The 18,954-nt window shown below is 39.0% G+C and overlaps 1 protein-coding gene across 5 annotated transcripts in view; it reads left to right on the top strand.

Moving 5' to 3' along the window:
- The first annotated feature begins 9,389 nt into the window (after positions 1-9,389).
- Positions 9,390-18,954, top strand: part of KHDRBS2 (KH RNA binding domain containing, signal transduction associated 2) — a 365,680-nt gene continuing 356,115 nt past the window's right edge. For 4 of the 5 annotated variants that reach the window (XM_061347847.1, XM_061347845.1, XM_061347848.1 and 1 more), the window contains exon 1: positions 9,395-9,643. In XM_061347847.1, coding sequence (XP_061203831.1) covers positions 9,553-9,643 — 91 coding nt within the window. In that variant the 5' untranslated portion in view covers positions 9,395-9,552. Of the gene's footprint in view, positions 9,644-18,954 lie in introns of all 5 variants that reach the window. The other variant, XM_061347850.1, reaches the window with a different exon arrangement.

Genomic DNA, 18,954 nt, shown 5'->3' on the forward strand with positions numbered 1-18,954 from the left:
AACCTCCTCCCTGTACTTCTTTTATGCTTCTCATCCTATTTGTTTTTTCTTCTAATTAAATGTAAAAACTACTGTTTATTGTAGAAAAATATATATGCAGAAATGAACTGAAAAATAGACGCAAAAATACATTGCCACTATGCATTCAACATTCAACAGTCTCAGTTATGTATGCTATCTTCATAAATGTCTCTGAATATAGATTTACACAAGATAATAAGCAGTTTTGTCCAACAGAAGACAGGCAGCAGTGCAGAAACCAACCATAAGCACTCCAGCTATTTATTAAAAAAAGAAAAGAAAAGAAAGCAAAGTAAGACCTTGCAATTCTGCAAAGAGTTAGAGGACACATGGAATGCTTTTTAAAACTCACTAGTCAAGATGACACACAGCTTGACCTTAGTCATCTGAAATATAAATTGAATGGTATATAATGGAAATGGGAAAAGGATGAATGGAATAGAAATTGTTCTAAATTACTTGGAAAATGATTCAAATGACCAATCTGATATAGTGCGATGCACCAATGTTTTGTTTTGAGGATGATTAAAGTTCCCAAAATAAAGTGTCTAAGTCTGCCCTCAGAAAATAAATAAATAATAATAAAAAAGAAGTCTATTTCATTTTTTATGGCAGAGAATACTCCTCCTCCTTCTGTTCTAAAGACCAGCACAAAACTAGACCTTCACCTGGAGTCAGTGACAGTGCTGGTGGACAGTAAACTAGGAGTTCCACCAAACTGAAGGACTTTTGTTGTAATGTCTTTGTGCCTGATTCAAAGTCTGTTGTCGATAACAACACTAATATCAAAATCAGGGGTCATTCAGGTAAGGAAGCCCAAAAAAAAAACCACCTCAACCCCCCCCACCCCCCGAAAAAACCCACTAATAGTTCGATATTCTAAAAACTACATGCATTTATGACAATCTGTTTATTTTTCTCTTTTTAGTGGACTTTATCAAAAACACCTTGGAAATACGAAAGGATTCAATTAGCATTGTAAATACTGTAGTAATTTTGGGCAGTCTGTTCTTAGAAGTTATTCCAAAGACCCTCAATAGCTGTCCATTCTGAATTTGAAGCATTAATGTTTTGTTGTATTGTCATGACCAAGTTATGTTTAAAATAAGGTATATGAGGATGAAAAATAAAATTGCAAAGAAAGGAACAGAGAAGAAGTGGTTTTACAAAATTAATTATAAAAATAATTTTGAAATAATTAGATAAATCAATGATACTGATCAAACTGAGGCAGTGCTTGAGCATAGGTAACAATGGTATAATCTGTCCCTAAATTTCATCCTTTAAAAAAAAAAAAAAGAAAAAAATCAGGGAGTTCAGCAGCTTTGGAATGACTTATTTTAAAAATTAAATAATTGCAAGATGAGACTGCACTTAATGCTCTATTCAGAAAAAGAATGACTCATCATCTGTTTGCTCCATGGGTGAACTGAGCTTTCCAATAGTTGAGACTAATACAGCAAATCCATTTGATCTGGCACAAATGGGAAATAAACTCCATCATTATGAGCAGATTTAACAACATTTGCTGAGCTTTTAACATTTTCGTTCTTATTACTTTATAACTGGTGCTGGTCAGACACTGAAAACATTTCCCTCAGCCATCCCTAACTTGCTCAATATTTGCCTGCTTTTTAAATTTCCTGCAAGTTTCCTGACCTTCTCCATTTATTCTGCACATCTCTAAGAGACCTATTACAACTAAATACTGACAGTTCCTCCAGACGTAAACTGCTGGGAGTATTAAAGCCTTTGCTAATGTTAAGAAGCAAGAAGAAAAAAGCTTGCTAGAAGTTTTGAAACTACTCATGATCTGAAGGTTTTAAGATTTGGGTTCATACTGATTTTTCTAAATCTTATGAATAAGAATGCTCATTGTGAGCTAAAAATATTTTAGTCAATGTGGTCTTACCTAAAAAGAGAAACTGTGAATTTAAAAATGTTTTCATAAAGGCCTTGTTCTCTAAGAAAAAATGACTCACAGAGCTGGTATAGTTTTTTATTCTTCTGAAATGGAAATGTCTATCTCTTGTTGCCCACTAAAAATATGTATTTAGATATGCTCGAATATATTGTGAAATAATTTATGAAATTTATTCATGGTTTACAGTTAAAACAATGTTAGCTGGATTTTCAAATATTTTTAGACTTCTACACATCTTTGTTTGCTGCTAAGAGCCTTAAAAACATTCAGCAACTTTTCCAGAAAATGTTTGTGCTATAATCCAGTAAAAGTGAAACATATGTGAAATATTAAGTCTATGAGGCCATGATTTCTTAAAAACAGACAAATCTTTACAAGTGAGATGAGTACCACTTCACAGGCATCTGCTGAACCAGAACATACATTGTCAAAAAAGATATTTTCTGTGGGGATTTTGTTTCATACTGTCGGCAACCAGTACTTAATCCTAAATTAGATACCTCATTTGTTCCTAAAGTTTAGGTTCCTATTTAAATGTTCTGCCTATAATAGTTCTTCATATAGAAAGCTGAGAGTTTTAGATTCCTTTAGAAGTCCAAAACTTATTTTTTTTCAAGGTCTTAAAGGATAGTTACTTCCACTCCTATATTTAATAGGTAGCATTATTCCTAAACTGCTGAGTAGCTACTAGTACACACTTCAAACTGATTTATAATAAAAAAATGATGTACATTTATATTTAAGAGCATGCACTTTTAGAAATATGCTGTACTGTGTAAAACCCTTCTCCATGTCACACTTGATTTTGAACAAAGTTTCCATAATATTTGACTGTGGTTTGTATAGTTAGTTTAATTCTTTCTGATCTCTTAATATTGTGAAGTATCTTGAAACTTTGGTGAAGAATTTTCTTTTTCTTTTCCCTTTCCCCAGCTTATTGATAATTTGTATGTCCTGTAGATTTATATATTTGTTTTTAAGATTGTCAGATGGATACCATCCATAGGTGATTCTGCAGAATCATCTAATGGTTTGGGTTGGAAGGGACCTTAAAGATCATTTAGTTCCAACCCCCCTGCCACGGAGCAGGTGGTGTGGCTGGAGTACTTGCTAGTGAAGACTAAGGCAAAAAAGTCATTGATTGCCTTGGCCTGGGGTTTTGTGTACTTCTACGTGAAGTGGTGGAAACTTGCTAAATTCTGTAGAACTACATACTGTAAATGCATAAATAGGCATATGTTAAATCATACGCTGAATTTGCTCCATTTCAGATGTACCAATATTACAATAGACCAGTGGATTATTAAAGATTAATAATTTTACCTTGTTGTCTGGCTATGGGCTTTGTGTACCTGCTTAATAAACTAATTAAGCTCAGACAGTTGTCTCTATTGTATCCTTCTTAAGGAAGCAAAGTTAACAAAATCAAGCTGCTAATTAATCAATTACAGATAAATATTCTCTGAATGAAATTTAAACTTAAGCAAAACTGGTTAAAGAGCTAAAACTGCATTGCAAAATATTAAACAAACCAACCCCCCTCAAATACCCCCAAACTGAAATAAAATCTGCAAATAAGCAGAACCATGTTGTATTATCAGCTTTCTTGTATCCATGCCTACAAGCTTCCCTTTCTTTGCGTTCTGCTTCGGATGAAAGTTCACTTCCTAAATGAAATGGTAGAAGCAGCTTGTTACATTCATTCTGCATTTTTCCATATGTAATTTAATCTCTGTATTTCTAGTCTGTACCCTTTGCATCTTCTAAACCATTCTATTCTCACTTGGGTATGATACTTACTTCAGGTATTTGTAGATCTACTTACATTTAGATAAACTACACATAGGCACCTGTCACCTTTTTTTCCTCAGATAAATTCTGTCATTTTATTTTGAGTATGGTCTGCCTTTCTGCCCCTCTATGCCTGAAGTAGAACACATTCTGTCATGCAAACCACGTTCACTTTTTGGAAGACTTATTTTTTCTTTCCATTATCAGTTACATAATGAAAACCACCCCTGGCCTCTTTATTGTTATACACTACTGAAATCTGTTGGAATTCATTCAAACTAATGTTGTTATGTGCAAGATAAATGTTTATGTCTGATCTAGTGGTCGACTTCATATCCAGGGGAGAGAAATCAGATTTTGCATAGGATAACTCATCTCAACAAAAAGGTCAGATGAATAAACTGCTGGAAGAGTCTATTTTAACATGTAGGTGTCTGTGGTAACTCAAGTAGACTTAGACATTTGATTTTTACATGCCTAATGCTAAGTAAGACACCCAATTTCAGTAACTCTCTGTGCTGAATAACTGGTGCTTAACTGAACTGAAGGATTAGCTCAAGATAGAGTCATTGGAGTCTGGAAACGTCAGTTCAATTATTCTAAATCACATATCACCATCTTTGTACCTCAGTTTGGTTATTTACTATTGTTATCTTTCAAGGGAGAAATTTGTATTAAAGGAAGATTTGCATAGTGGGAATGGATGGTGAAAACAATAAGAAAGGGGAAAAGTGTACAAAACGTACAAATGGAATCATTGTGCATCGTGTGAAAAAGAAAATTAGAAAGCAATGTACTAGGAGGTTTTGTATGAAAAGGATCGGCTTGAAACTTGGAGGAAAGGATTAAAGGGAAATTCAGACATCCATTGCTTACTGCTTGCAGTAAGGTTAGAAGAGACAGGTGGAGACTGCTATGATCACTGAGAAGATTTTTATGAAAGTGTTTGAGCTACCTGAAATGGATAAGCTGTAATATAGATTAGAAGGAACAGAGGAGACAGAACTTCAAACATGTGCAAGCAAAATAAAAGATCTGGTGTTTACCTATACGTGGAGAGGAAAAAATTATAGGCAAGTCATAGACTCACAACTTCTCTGTCAGTTTTGATAGCATCAAATGGAAGAAAGAAGAGAACAGACATTCTAGACTGTGTTTTATTCTTTGCTGTTCATTTCTATTTAAGCGCCTTTTTTTTTTTATTTAACTGCTGTTTTATAGTTAATTATTTTGGTTAAAATTATCCCAAATTAATGATAAAAGAGATTTTTCAGTGAAGTTATGCTTCCTTCCATGGCATTTACCCTGGGTTACCCTTTCACTTACTTCTTTTTAACATGTCAAGAATGCTAAATATGAACTCGAGCTATAATATACATAATTTTATTGGATATGTGTTTTGATAAACTAAGAATTTGTGATATGGGTATCATAAACCAAGTTATTAGTCACCATTCATTGTGCACCTGGAACTCACACTGAACTCTTCTGGAGTCCTCATTCCACTGAGTCTTTATTGCCTTTATTTAATGTCTTGGAAGGAAATAAGTACAAACAAATTTTTTAACTGAAGCTGATTTGTATGATTTATATAAAGTCTAATCTATGTGAATTTTCTCTATTTAAGCAAATCAGTGTTTATTCAGTTATATAAGTGGAGGGACCAAAACTCTGCTGAAATTAAGGACTTGCCATGGAGACCATTCCACTGAGGGTTGGACCATATGGCTGAGTCTGTTGTGCCTGAGGTAGTCTGAAGGTGATCTACAGTGACTTGCATACCTGCTGATGCCCATTTCCTTTCTGGATTGTGTGGCAAGGCATTGGCAGTGTGTGGGCTGCAGAGGTGACCTCTGTAAGGAGAAGGGAAGCCAGTTCCAGGCAGACCCACCTCTGGCCAGAGCCCAATACATGGAAACAAGTTTTTCATTGACAGCTTGTGTGTTCAGGTGCCCCACTATCAAACAGGGAAGCCAAATGGTCCAAGGTCTAGTATCCACAGGCCAGTGGACAGAAATCACATGGAAACTGTATACAGGCAGTATCCCAAGAAGGAATTAAATAAACTAAAGGAGGTGGGACATTCTCTTTTTCTTGGACATTTATTGCTACTTCTTTATTCTTTACATTACCAGTTATAATTCCACTTAAGGGAAGGATGAGGTTAACATGGATGATAGGAGAAACTCTCTAGGTTATTGTATTTTCATCTATAGTCAGTTCAGGAAAGAGATAACCCTTACCCATAGCTAAAGCAAGTGTAACAGAGAAGAAATCTGAATGCAAATGGAACTTCTGAAAGTGAAAACTCTTGATAGATCTGATCTTTGGTGTGTTTCTGAGGTCTTAGGTGTACTCACACACACACATATAACTGTACTCATTTAAATTATTGTATTGGCTTTAATGAGATGCGTCAGAAGGGTGTTTAATGAGATGTGTCATTGTCATTGTGCTTACACTGACCATTCATTCTATTGCATATTCTCAAAAGATTTCATAATTTTTAAATAAACATTTGGAAATTTGGGAGATTTTCCTGCAACTGTTGGTTTCTACCACCCTTTTACTTCAGTGCTACATGATAGTACACATATATTTAGTTGGCAGTGGTAAAAATACATAACGATTATTAGATGTTCCATCTTCAAACAAGCTATAATCTGATATACTGTGATCCACTTCACTATCAGACCTAATGAGAAAATATAGTACAGATAAACTTTAATTTGGCTTGACACTTGAAACTAAAAAGTTGTAAAATGTGTCTTTGGTTTTTAGTAGCTATGAAAAAAAAAAGAAAAAATCTCCAACTAGCAATGAAGTCATGCTTGATGTCGTTAGAGGTCTATATTTCCTGTCCGACAGATTTTAATGCCTTTTTTTTCTTTTTTAATGAGGTATAAGGTAAAATTCAGAAAAGCATCTCAATGGCTTTGAAGACTAAGTATCACTGAAAGTCAATTTAACTTTATAACTTTTGAAAAATGAACTTACAGGAAACTTGTCTTTGTCTAGTTGGCTGTAAAAAGATGTGGAAGCAAATCTCTCTGCTCTTTTGACCAGAAAAAAAATGAGTTTGATGAATGTAGCACTTCCCTCTGTTCAATAAACTTAAAGGTGTTTACATCAAAGCTTTTTATATAAGTAGGTTAAGCACAATTAAACAGACTAAAGTAGCACTATTCTTCTAACACCTCAAATGGAAAGCCCCCAACACTCATTTTCCATATACATGACCATATGGCAAGTTTCAAAAGCCACCAGATCAGGATTGCTTTTGAGTGAGAACGGAGCAGATTTGTCTTGAAGGTACTTTATGAGAATACACCTATCAATCATCATTCTTCTCTCTTTTTGAATGAAGGGGCACTAGGCTGGCTTATTCTAATGAACAGAGCCATAGAAGTATGATTGGAAGACAGAGGTGATCTCTCAATCAAGACACTCCTGAGCTGTGTTTCAAACGGTATGCCATTTCTTGTTACAGTGTTAAACGGGAAAGAAGAAAAGTTATTCATGCAGGAAAATGAATAGGGGTAAATTATCAGCAAAATGTCTTAGTTCTAGCTTCTATTTGTTTTATTTATTTTTTTGTTTGGTTGGTTGTTTGGTTGCTTGGTTGTTTTTTGTTTCAGGAGGACTTACGTCTTCCCTTTATCCCCACACCCAATTTGTAGTAAAAACTTATTGCCAAATAAGCCTTTCAGTTTTGCTATCAGTCTTCTCTGCTTCTTAAGCGTTTCACAGGTTTGCTGAAATCAACTGTTCTCCTGCTGCTACTCTTTCTCAGCAGGGAACTTAGTTCTCAGGTATTCTCTGCCCCTGGAAATCCTATAGAATAACACACTGGTCAGTGACATTCTCTACATATTCTTGTAAACACATGTAGTCTCTCAATTACCTGCATGCTGAGTGGAAATTGTGTAAAGGTTGCTTGCATACATCTTAGGATTTTGAAAACATCACAGATCAAATATTTATGCAATGGCTGTGAAATGTCTTCAAAACCTGTGGATGTCCTTAGAGTTTCTGCCTTGATTTTTACCTTTCTTTGTTCTTTCATTCTCTGCCAAGAAAAAAAATTACAAAAAATTATCCAAACACCACAACAAAAAATTTTTGAGATGAACAATAGCAGGTGACTTAAAAGTTTATTATTCCAGCAACTATTTGTTTCATTAGAATAAATATTAAGTTAGCAGTCTTAGTGGTTAGTACTAAGGAAGAATTTCACATGGGGATTGTACATAACACACCATGTTGTGTGATTGACGGTTTGCTCTTGAGGTCCCACAAATGAAGTTTTAAGAGCTTAAGATGAGTTAAGCATCTTTTGTTTACCCTCAAAATCAAACTATGGTACTAAATTGTCGGGGGGGAAATCCTGGATAAACTACAGTAAATGTATATCACAAGCGGACTTCTAATTAAAATCAATTTTGTTTACTCCAAGTGTACACACTTTAATTGCACAGTAGCTTTAATTCCGTGATGTGGAGCCGCGGGGGCTGCACAGAGGTGCTCCTGAAGGGGCAGAATGGCATTCTTCGGCGTCGATCGCCCTTTCACCTCAGGGCCGCGGGGCACCTAGCAGCAGCCGTGGACGGGAACGTTCCGTTTGGGGCGCTGTTGAAGCCGCCGTGCCCGATCGCTGATGATCTGATTACACGCTCGGCGGAGACGCCGTCTGGCAGCTCCAGCACCGGGGCGGCACCCCGTTACCGGAGAGCTGGGGAGCCGACGAGCGCGGCGGAGCTCGGGGAGGGCGGTCGGAGGTTCCTGGGGGCCGCGGGGAGGGAGGGGAGCGGGTAGCAGCTGGCAGCAGCGGGCAGCACCTCCGCTCCGGCCCCGCCCGCGGCTTCAGCACCGCGGACAGCACCCAGCGGCCGGGGGGCGCTGGAGGCGTGGGTGGGGGTCCCGCGCACGCAGCTGCAGGCATGGCGCCACAAGAGGAGTGCGCGGCGCACCCGCCGACACGCGCACCGGCTGGCGCGTCTCCGCGTGGACACAACACGCGCGCAGCGTGGGCACCGAGACCCACGCACGAGGCAGCGGGCGTGCACAGGCTGAGGAACCCGCTCACAGACGCGCGCGCGACCGCGCAGGGGCACGAATCCACGCGCAGCCGCATCACCCAAACATCGCGCCACGGCACGGCACACCGCCGCCGCCGCCCGCACTTTCACGTGCCCCGGGACACGCGCGCTCTGGCTCCCCAGGGCACAGTCGCACACACAGAGGCAAACACAGTCACACCTGCACACCCGAGACCACACGCCGCGGGAGCTCGCCCTGCCACCTCCAGGCATAGCGCACCGGCGCTGACCCGCACGCAGGTACACACGCACACCCTCTACCCTTAACGCACCCGCCGCCACGAGGCGGCCCGCCTGCCGACAGCTCATGGCGCAGCGAGTCCCCCCCCGTGAGCCCCCTCCTGCCGGGACGCAGCTGCCAATGGGAGCGTCCGGAGGGCGTGGCGCTCCTGGCCCCGCCTCCTTAGTTAAGGCCGGCGGTGGGCGAGGGTCGCTCAGTGGCGGGGGGGTGGGGTGTAAAGGCGGAGTGAGGCTTACGGGCAGCGGCAGCGCCGATTCGCGTACGCCCCTCTCCCCCGCACCTCCCGCGCGGCGCGAGGGGAAGGCGGAGGCGGCGCCGCTGAGGGCAGCGCCCCGCCGCGGGAGTGGCGGGCGGCCGGTGCACCTGCGAGCGGGGAGACGAGCGGGTGTGGCGACGAGGAGCCGACCGGAGGCGCGCAGCGAGCCGGCGGCCGCGCAGCCCGGCCCGGCGTGCCCAGGCGCCGCGGCCACGAGGCGATGGAGCAGGAGAAGTACCTGCCCGAACTGATGGCCGAGAAGGACAGCCTGGATCCCTCCTTTGTTCACGCGATGCGCCTCCTGGCAGACGGTAAGGCTCCGCTCGCAGCGGCCCAGCGGCCGCCGCCTCGCCTTCTCTACCCCGGTCCGGGGCGCTCCGCTGGGCGGGGGCCACCCTTCGTGTGGGCGCACGGCAGCCCTGGCCGGGCGCCAGCTTGGGAACTCGTGTCCGTGCTGCCGTCGGGCCCGGCGGCGCGGCCCCGCTCCCCCTAGCCTCAGCGCTGAGACGGGCCCGCGAGCGGGGACCTGGTCACGCGTGGATGTGGCGAGGCGCGGAGCTGCCCGCGGCCGGGCAGCGGCAGTTCGTGGGGTTTGAGTGGTCCCGGACTCCACACTGGGCTTCACGTTGGGGCAGTCCGTCAGACGGTGCTCTGCTGTGGCTGCTTCAGCTGGCAGCGAGCGTGTGCTCTGCTCCCGGATTTGGGAAGCGGGATGCTCTGGCTGCTCGGTGGCAGTGCACTGCCTCCGCCGTGCTTGGCTGGCCGCTGCGGGAAGGGCTTCCGTACTTCACGGTCTTATTTGCACAAAGGCAGACGCTGGTTTCTCATTAAACTCATTATTTCTTCTTTCCCATGCTGAAGTAATACGGTCTACATGGTAATGCTATTGTGCCGTTAATGGGACACTATTCTACTTGACTGCGTAATGTCAAGCATTGATTGGATATGGCTTATCAATTTCATGACACTGTTTCATCCAGGACATTGAGCACTTTCTCTTGGTATCATATGAGGATCCAGAATTTACTGCTTATAACATTTTGTTGTTCACCGTAATTTAGTCTGCTTTCCTTGCTATATGTTGAGCTAGTTTTACTGGAGATTTTTGAAAAAAGTTTATCATTTAGTATCTTTTTGTAACTACTCAACATAGTTATTGAGTGCAGGCCTTGTGGTACAGCATTTAAATTCCTGCAGAAGTGTAACCCAGTAATTTCTGTTTAATACTTCTGTTTTTTTCTGAGGTATATAATAGTAACTTCAATAATCCCTGTTAAACTTGGAACCTAGTGTAAAGAACAGCACATAAGTGAGGACAACCTATCAAACACTTGACTGAAGCTAGCGCAAAGAAGTGTATGGTTAGGCCCTTGAGAGAGTCACAAATTGAAATAACTGCACATTCAGAGGTGGTGAATAATATCCAAAGTTCTGTTATATCTTAAGGAAAATCATAATGGATTAAAACTTGGACTGGCAGCAGTAATTGTCTGTGTCTTGTCAGCAGTCTATGTAATTACTATTGACTGTGTATGAAGATAACGGAGTCCAGGTTTTGTTTGAGTGCTTCTGTTTGATAGCTTGGAAATTCAGTATGAATACTGACACATTTAGCACACTTTTGTCATAGCTATCTTGCTGCTGAAGGGGCAGCCACGCTACTTTTCATAGGCATATGACAAAGAAAGTCCTTACTGGAGGGATGTATTTTTTGCACCTTGCAGTTCGGTCTTTTCCCAGCGGGGGGAGGTATCTACTGAGAGTATGTGCTTGTATGCATGGTGAAGGAGGAAAATGCATGAAGGACAAAATCGAAAATGTGCAAAGTAAAGTTAAAAGCAGGGAATAAAATAAGTGTTTCTAGGGATCAAGTCTATGTGTAAATTGTATTTTGGACAACTGAGATCGAATAAATGATTAGTTTTCTCATTCCTTCTTGTATAGCGAGGACTGCGTGTGTTTTGGTGGATTTTTAAAAGATAAAGGTGAGTTGCCTGTAGGGAATGCTAATGTCAGATTCACACCAGATACCTGGCATTATCTTTCAAAACACCATCTGTCAAGCTTTCTAGAGATTCATTTTGAAGCATAATATATGATGGCTATTCAAACATTTTCATCAAGTTAAAGAGTATAGCTACTTTAAGGAAACGAGAATTAATGTACTAGTTGCTGCTGGATATAAATAAAGGGGAAATGTATAGAACTGGCAGATTTATTTTTCTTTTTGAATGCCCAAAGAACCTGGGTCTGTGATGCAAGGATCTCCGTAATGTTGTATTTCTGGCATATGTCTGAGACAAAGCACTGTTTCCCTACTCTGGATTTCTTTTATTTAAAATGCAACGTGTACTCAACTACATATATAAAAATAGCGGCCAGGTGTTATTTTTCTGGTATACTATGCTTTCCTGGTTGCCAGTAGGTTTTGTATAAAATGCCTAAGTGTGGATTTGAAGGTTTTTTGCTTCAGAGTCGAGAGCCTCAAGCATTCATGCTGACTTGAAAGTGCTGTGATTTTTCATGTGTGTTGCTAGAACCTGAGGTTGAGAAGAGACATGCTGTTGTTTGAAGCTGCAGATGGGCACACAGTGATAGGCATTCCAGAAATATGTTTCAGTTTATGATGCTGTATTTTTTCATAAAGATACGGCCCCATCTTTTCCCTGTTTTTGTTGTTTGCTTGATTTATTCTTTTTCCTTGTGTGTTCTGGTGTACTTAAATAATTTGTTGCCTTTAAAATAAGTTATGTTTGTAATAGAATAATCTGTGTCCTACAGGCTGGCCTGTGTCAGTTACATGCTTGAATTGGTAGCTGCTTACCCCTCACCACTGAGGGATCAACAGAAATTATTTTCTTTGGCCATTATTTGGGTTAGTGCCTGCATGGTGCACAGAAAAGGGATGTTTCCTTTGGCAAAGATTTTGCGTACTTGCCAAACAACACAAAGAAAGATGAGGAATGTATATCTAAGAAGTGCTAGTACCATCTTAGATACAGTGTGAACCCATAAACAAATAATTTCTCTTAAAAAATAAAAAATAAAAAATCAGTAAGGGGAACCTGTGCTGGATTCTGAAAATGAACCCAGTCTGTAAATGATTAATATAGTGCCTTAATTGGAAGATATTTTATTGCCCCTTGTGTCATTACCTGTTTCGTACAGAAGTGTTTCCTACATGATTATTATACTACTAGAAATGGAAAATCCACTGAAGTCATAGAATCATAAAATGGTTTGGGTTGGACATCTAAGTTCCAAGCCCCCTGCCATGGGTAGTGACACCTCACCTCATATATTAGAATATTATACTGTTGTTATAGTATAATCAGCGGTGAAAACAAAAGATCTGTTCTAATAAGTAGCAAAATTCTAAAGAATAGGCAGAGAGCTTTTCTGTGTTAACTGAACTATTTCGTGCACCAGGCTTTACAGTCACTGGAAGGATTACACTGTTCCATGGATAGTTGTAAATGATTTTATTATAAAGTGGTTACAGGTAGTTATTTTCTTAGGTAAAATTATATTACTTCTAGCCAGGCGACACTGATCAATGCATGATGTCAGGTAAGGCTTGATCAGATGAAAAATACCAGAAGTGAAGAGCTTGTTGTTGAGCAGTACCTTTTGTATTTGTGTTTATGCCACAGCATGCTCTAAAGTTCCAGTGGCAACTGAGAGGTTGTCCGTTCTAGAGCTACTTCTTACCATGATAACTAATGAACTGCTTATGTGTGTTATTTTTGCATCTATGTAAATATTAGTTTGCATTAGGGGTCTATGATTATGAATATAAATATGTGTGACTTCAGCAGTGAAGGTGTGGATGACATAGAAAGCTGCAACCATCTATAACTGTTTGGGAGTTCAAAACTTGTTTTATATCAGTGTTATTTTTAATAACTTGAAGTGTCAGCTAGTTTTCTATATACTTTTGGAGCAAACAAAATTTTGTGTATGTCTGTATATTTATATGTGTGTGGCTTTGGACTGTCTTACATACTATATTATTAAAACTAGCTATGCGTTTTGTAATATAAACATGAAGAGCTGCCCAAAGTAAGATCAGCTCTCCCCATGGAAATATCAGCATTACTTGGGTAATGAGGTAGCTAATTTCTCTATGTAATGATGGTACAGTTGACCTCATACTTTCATTTGGCATTTGGAAGGCAATAAGAATCAGGCCTTTAACTTTAGTCTTAAATCCCTAGGTTCTTCCACGTGGCATAGCACGAGTTTGTTAAACCTCCAGTCGTGTCAATTAGACTCATACAGCTCAGTGTCATAAAGCTCCTTGTAGGACAGGGCATGATTATTAAAAATGTATATAATTACTTAGCCTTTACACTCAATAAGCATTAGTACAGTCTTTCATACAAGCATGCAATAAATGTTCTCGTCTGAAAACTGTTGATGTAATGCAAATTCATTTTGTTTCATGTTCAGGATTTTAACTAATATGTTGGCTTATGTGAGTTTTGGATTTCTTTGGACTTCTACAGATTTGTTTTTCATATAAGAAGGCAGATTTAGTTAATAAGTGTATGTTTCTATTAAAACCCTGCAATAATAATAAAGTTGCTATATGAAAATTATTTGTCTTGGCAATTTGGAATATGACAGTCATCCTTGGCCCAAGATGTGAAAGCTGTTGGTCAAGCCTGTGTCCTGCTAAAGTCAGGCCTCTGCTACCTTTTAATTTTTATAAAAATTTCCATTGAAAACTGCTTGAGAGAATATATTTGCAAAATCGATTAGACAGCACAAACTAATACATTAGATATTAATATTAATCTGTGAGCAGTCACTTTTCTGCTCATAGTTTCTGTTTTCCTGATGTTTATATCAGGTGAGAAGAAGTCTGTGTTCAGAAAATAGTTTGTATTAATCATTGTGTACTTTGTTGTCCCAAGGAATGCAGTGTAAATAACTGGAAGATTGACTTGGGAAGCACGCTGATGTTTAGAGCATGTAATTTAGATACCTTGGTTTCATTAGAAACTAGGTTTATGTATCTGTCATTTGGATCCTTTTCAATTAAAAAAAAGTAATATCCATGCAAGCTCTAGATGAATACAAGGTACTTAAAATTGCCATAATGCAGTGATGTGCATTACAAACTTGATTGCAAGGTCACTAAAGCTAATGGGAATCTCCTGTTGCCATTAGTGTGCTATCAGGCAATCCTTACACCTTACGCAAATATATTATATTGACTGATGTAGTTAATATGTCTGTAATCATGAAAATCAGGAGAATATACTGCAGGTTTTAGAAGAGAAGGTTTTTGATTTTTAAATTAATTTTTAAAGTGATTTTTTTTTCTTTTTAATACATCATGATGTGACAACATGGTACGTGTTCATAATCTTAGGAAGTGCTTTTGCTTTGCAGAATTGTGATGCAGATGGATCCCAGGTGATAACCAGATTTAGGGAAAACAAAAAATACTATAAAATATTGCTATAATAGTACTATAAAATGTTAGAACGAATATAACAAAGCAACTTTTGCAAATGTTATGACCCTAAGTTGTTAGTCATAGAAGGTGGGCTTGCTTAGGGGCAGGGAAAAAGAAAGAGATTAAAAAGAAAAATAATATAAACCTCTCCCTTTCAGACACCTGAAGCAGCTTAGGCCCATTTGATCTGTGATCTTAGAAAACATGTACTTTGAAACAGTAAATTCTCTTGCAAAGAGCGAATAATATAAATGCATTAACTGAAGGTTAGATTCTGATACTCTTGTGTGGTTCACTCTTTAAATGGTGCTGTTTGAATCTGTGGAGCCTGCTTAAGGCACAGTTCAGTGCAAATAGTAGAATTTAGTACCTACCATTAAAGGGAAGGTCAAAGGCATTTGCAGAGGCTTATCTCGATGGCCATGGCCTCATCAACAGTGCGTGCTGTTTTTTGGCAGCATGAATATTTTCTTGGAAGCAGAAGTGTTTTTTTATTTGTTCTGGGAATTACTTTAGTAAATTTCTTTCATTCTTAATCTCCTTAGTGTGTTAATTCAGGGGACACCTACTGTAATCATCCATCTCTTCCCTTATGCCTCAAAACCAAATAAATATGTGTATATATATATATATATACACACACACACAACATATAAAGAATATATATCAAAAGCTGTTGGAGGGTAATCTTACAGCTATTACAAACATATGTATATATGCATATACATATATAAAAGCTGGGTAGTTGAGTAGAAAATCTCAGTCAACTGTTAGTTTCCCCAGCACTGAACACCTGTGCAATGTGTAGAATAGAGTGGCCATTTCTAACCAGGAGGTGGCATGATTGGGCTCCACATCCCAAAATAGAACTTCATTTCCTAGCACCTTCTGGGAAAGGGCTAGTCTGGCCTAACAGGTACACCCAGTTTTTGTGCACTGAATGCATGGTTTTTCTCCTTTGGGCAATATGCAGACAGTATATATTGTCTGATAACCAGAGTTTCTCTAGCATGCTGGGCAATTGAATAGTCTATAAAAAATGATACGATCAGTAGTGACCAGTGCATAAGTCAGAAAAGGCTGAATATCCAAATAGCTCACCAAAGCAATGCCATAGGAGTGAACCGGTTCCTCCATGACATCTCAGGACACAGGTTTCAAGCTCAAAGTATGAGATGTGTTGGGTCTTATTTTAGAACACAAAAATATAGCTGTTGTTTGGTAGTTCCTCTCCAAGTTTTATTAAAATAGGAACATATCACAAGCTGTGCCTTACAGCTGTTATGTAGGCTAAGCATTCTGCCTAGATGAAAAAGTGTTTTCTTGACCTGCAGGGTCACTGCAGCTACGTGGCACTTTGGTTCAGGGTAAGAGTGCCTTTTCAAAAACAAGCAAACAACTGTTTTAGTTTAAATCTCATTTTTTTCAACAGACTGCTGAATTTTAAGGAAAAACGGTCATGGCTGACCTCAAATACACATTTTTTTCTTTTAAAAACTTTTGAGTATAAATAGGTATTTTTCTCAAAAATTTGAGGTGTTAATAAAGCATTCATAATAAAAAAAAAGTGAAGGTGTGCATTCATTTTTCCTTCATGTTGCATTTTTCATTTCTTGGATGTATATTGTAACACAGGGTTAGGAATATCATTGCTCCCTATCAGAATAAGTGAGGAAGCAGAGAATTTTTAAAATGAAGTAAGTAAAGTAGGGAACTTTAGTGATGCTACAGTGCAGTCTTCGGCTGTATAAACAAATAAGGACTCTGCAGTCTGACCAGAGAAATGGAAAATGTTGATATAAAGGTTTAAGGTGCGTAGTGTATGGAGTTTTGACCTGTTTCTTCCTTGTACAATATACCTCCAGTGAATACATTCTAAAAATTCTGTCTGTAAGATTTAGACTAATACTGAATTTCATTCTAATCTTTGAGATATCTAAGTGAAAAGTATTTTGTAAGAAACGTGTACTATTATTACTTTTAATACAAAATTATTCTTTTTAAATTTGCAGGCAAAAATAATGCTGGTTATTACAGTCCTCTGTAAATCCTGTCATATTTTAATTAGAATCCTGCTGGAAATGAGTACAGCTATTTCCTAATCCTAAAAAGGACTAAAACTAATAAAAACTATGAAGTAAAGTTAACTAAGGCTTTCAGCAGATTAATAACTCCACTCAACCCCCACAAACCTCATGGAATAACTTATGCCTGTTCCTGATTTTACAAGTTTTGCTGTTAAAATGGAATATTTCAGTTTGAATACTGAAAAATTTATCAAGTGAAATTATAATAGTTAATATTATGATATTCAAGATCATCTATATTTAAATAATGTAATACAAAGTTTTGATGGCTGCCTGTGCTGTAACCAAAGACATCTTTAAAACTTCAAACACTCAGTTGGAAATGGGTATTCCTGTTTGTTCTTGGGCTAGCATGATCCAAAGCCTAAAAGACACAGGGCAGGTCACTGCTGCCTTTGAATTTCTCTGCATGAGCTGAAGTGTTCATCAGATGCTCTTGTATCTGTTTCTTGTAAAGGTTGCACCAAAAGATGTAAACCTCAGAAGCTTTTGATTTATAAAATACTTTGAATTTTGGGAATTGATGTAGCTGTTGGGAAAAGTAATACTTCATGCTGGTCTGTAAGAGATACATTAAAATCTGCATTCCTCCTTCTTGCCTCTGCTTTGGATCTGGAAGGAAAAGAATTCTACTACTTTGATAATAGAAGCAGTTTAGATTTGCTAACTGGTGAAGGCAGTTTTCAGCAGAAAACCAAAAGCAGGGGTCAACTCCCTTGGCTCATAATCCGTAACTTCCAAAGAGCAGCATTACAATTTGGAGAAAAAATAGTTTTCCTGGGAGGTGTGAGCAGTGGAGAAAAACAAATCCTCTCTTTTTGCATGTACCCCTGGTTTAATGTTCCCTAGGATTCAAACGTATGTTTCAAAGTTGTCTTTCAAATGCTTGAAGTTAAAGAACTTGCTCTGAAATAGGGGACTGTGTGTGTATGTTTTGAAAATGGCTTGTGGAAAAATTGAGAGTTACCTTCTTGTCTTTCTTTGTGTAAATTTTTATGCTCTGTATTTGTTATAATGTAGGCATGATTTTTCTGAATATTTTTAAGCAAATCAATTTCTTGCTTTTTTGTCTTTTTTTGAGGTTGCAGTAAGCACTTGGTGTCTTCGGGGGTTGGGCCACATATCCTCTGGGGTCAGAGCATGAGTTCAGCTGGGGAGTGAGGCACTATTTTTCCTAAATACTTAGGACTGTGCTGATTTGCTGCAGCTATGAAGCTGGCTTTCTGGCTTTCCAATTTGCAACTTAAATTGATTTTTTTTTCCCAGTTCTACTGAAATGAGCATCACCAAACTCTGAAGTGATTTACTGTCTTTGAAGTTTGAAGGGTAAATTAAGGAATGATGAAGTGAAGGAGAATTCCAAGAGACCTTTCTCCCTCCCTGTGTTCAGTTCAGCAGGAAAATGAAGAGCTAATTTTGGTAAATGGTACTTACTAGCCTTGTGTATTCATAGGACTGGAGAGGTATCTAATAGATGTGGCTTTCTCACAGACACATACTTGCATTTATTTCACTAATACTTGCATGTATACAATGTAGTGGGCTTTACTTTAGCCCATTGTAAAATTTAGAAGTTCTTATACTCATATACTCATATATTCATATATTTATCTTCATCCACATCCATTTATTGTTATGCTGAAAAGCCACTGATGGGTAATCTGCCATGCTTAATTCTTATATTATGTGGACTTTTTTTCCAGTTTCTGCACTTTCCTATTTAACAATAGCATTGTTCTGTCTCTGTAAATACAGTATTGCAGAACGTCCTCTAACTTGTTCTAATCCTATTTTGCTTGGTAGGGGTCTTCCAGATGATGCATTGCTGCCGTTACTGGAATGGTTGGTTTGTTCTTTGCTTACTGTAAATGATTCAGTGTAAACACAAATGGATCAGGTTGTGCAAAATCCCATAACAAATGCTTTAGTGATTAGTGGAAAAGGAAATAGATCCATAAGTCACCAGGGAATGTTGGAAAACAGGTGCTCATGTTACTGATTTTGTTATTCTTCTTTTATTCTGGAAGACTAAATTGTGAGGTAACCTGGATATGTAACAGTTTACGTT

The sequence above is a fragment of the Neopsephotus bourkii genome, unplaced genomic scaffold, assembly GCF_033783945.1.
Source record: "Neopsephotus bourkii isolate Nb327-2 ecotype Australia unplaced genomic scaffold, CSIRO-AGI_Nbou_v1 NB_330, whole genome shotgun sequence".
NCBI classification, from domain to species: domain Eukaryota; kingdom Metazoa; phylum Chordata; class Aves; order Psittaciformes; family Psittacidae; genus Neopsephotus; species Neopsephotus bourkii.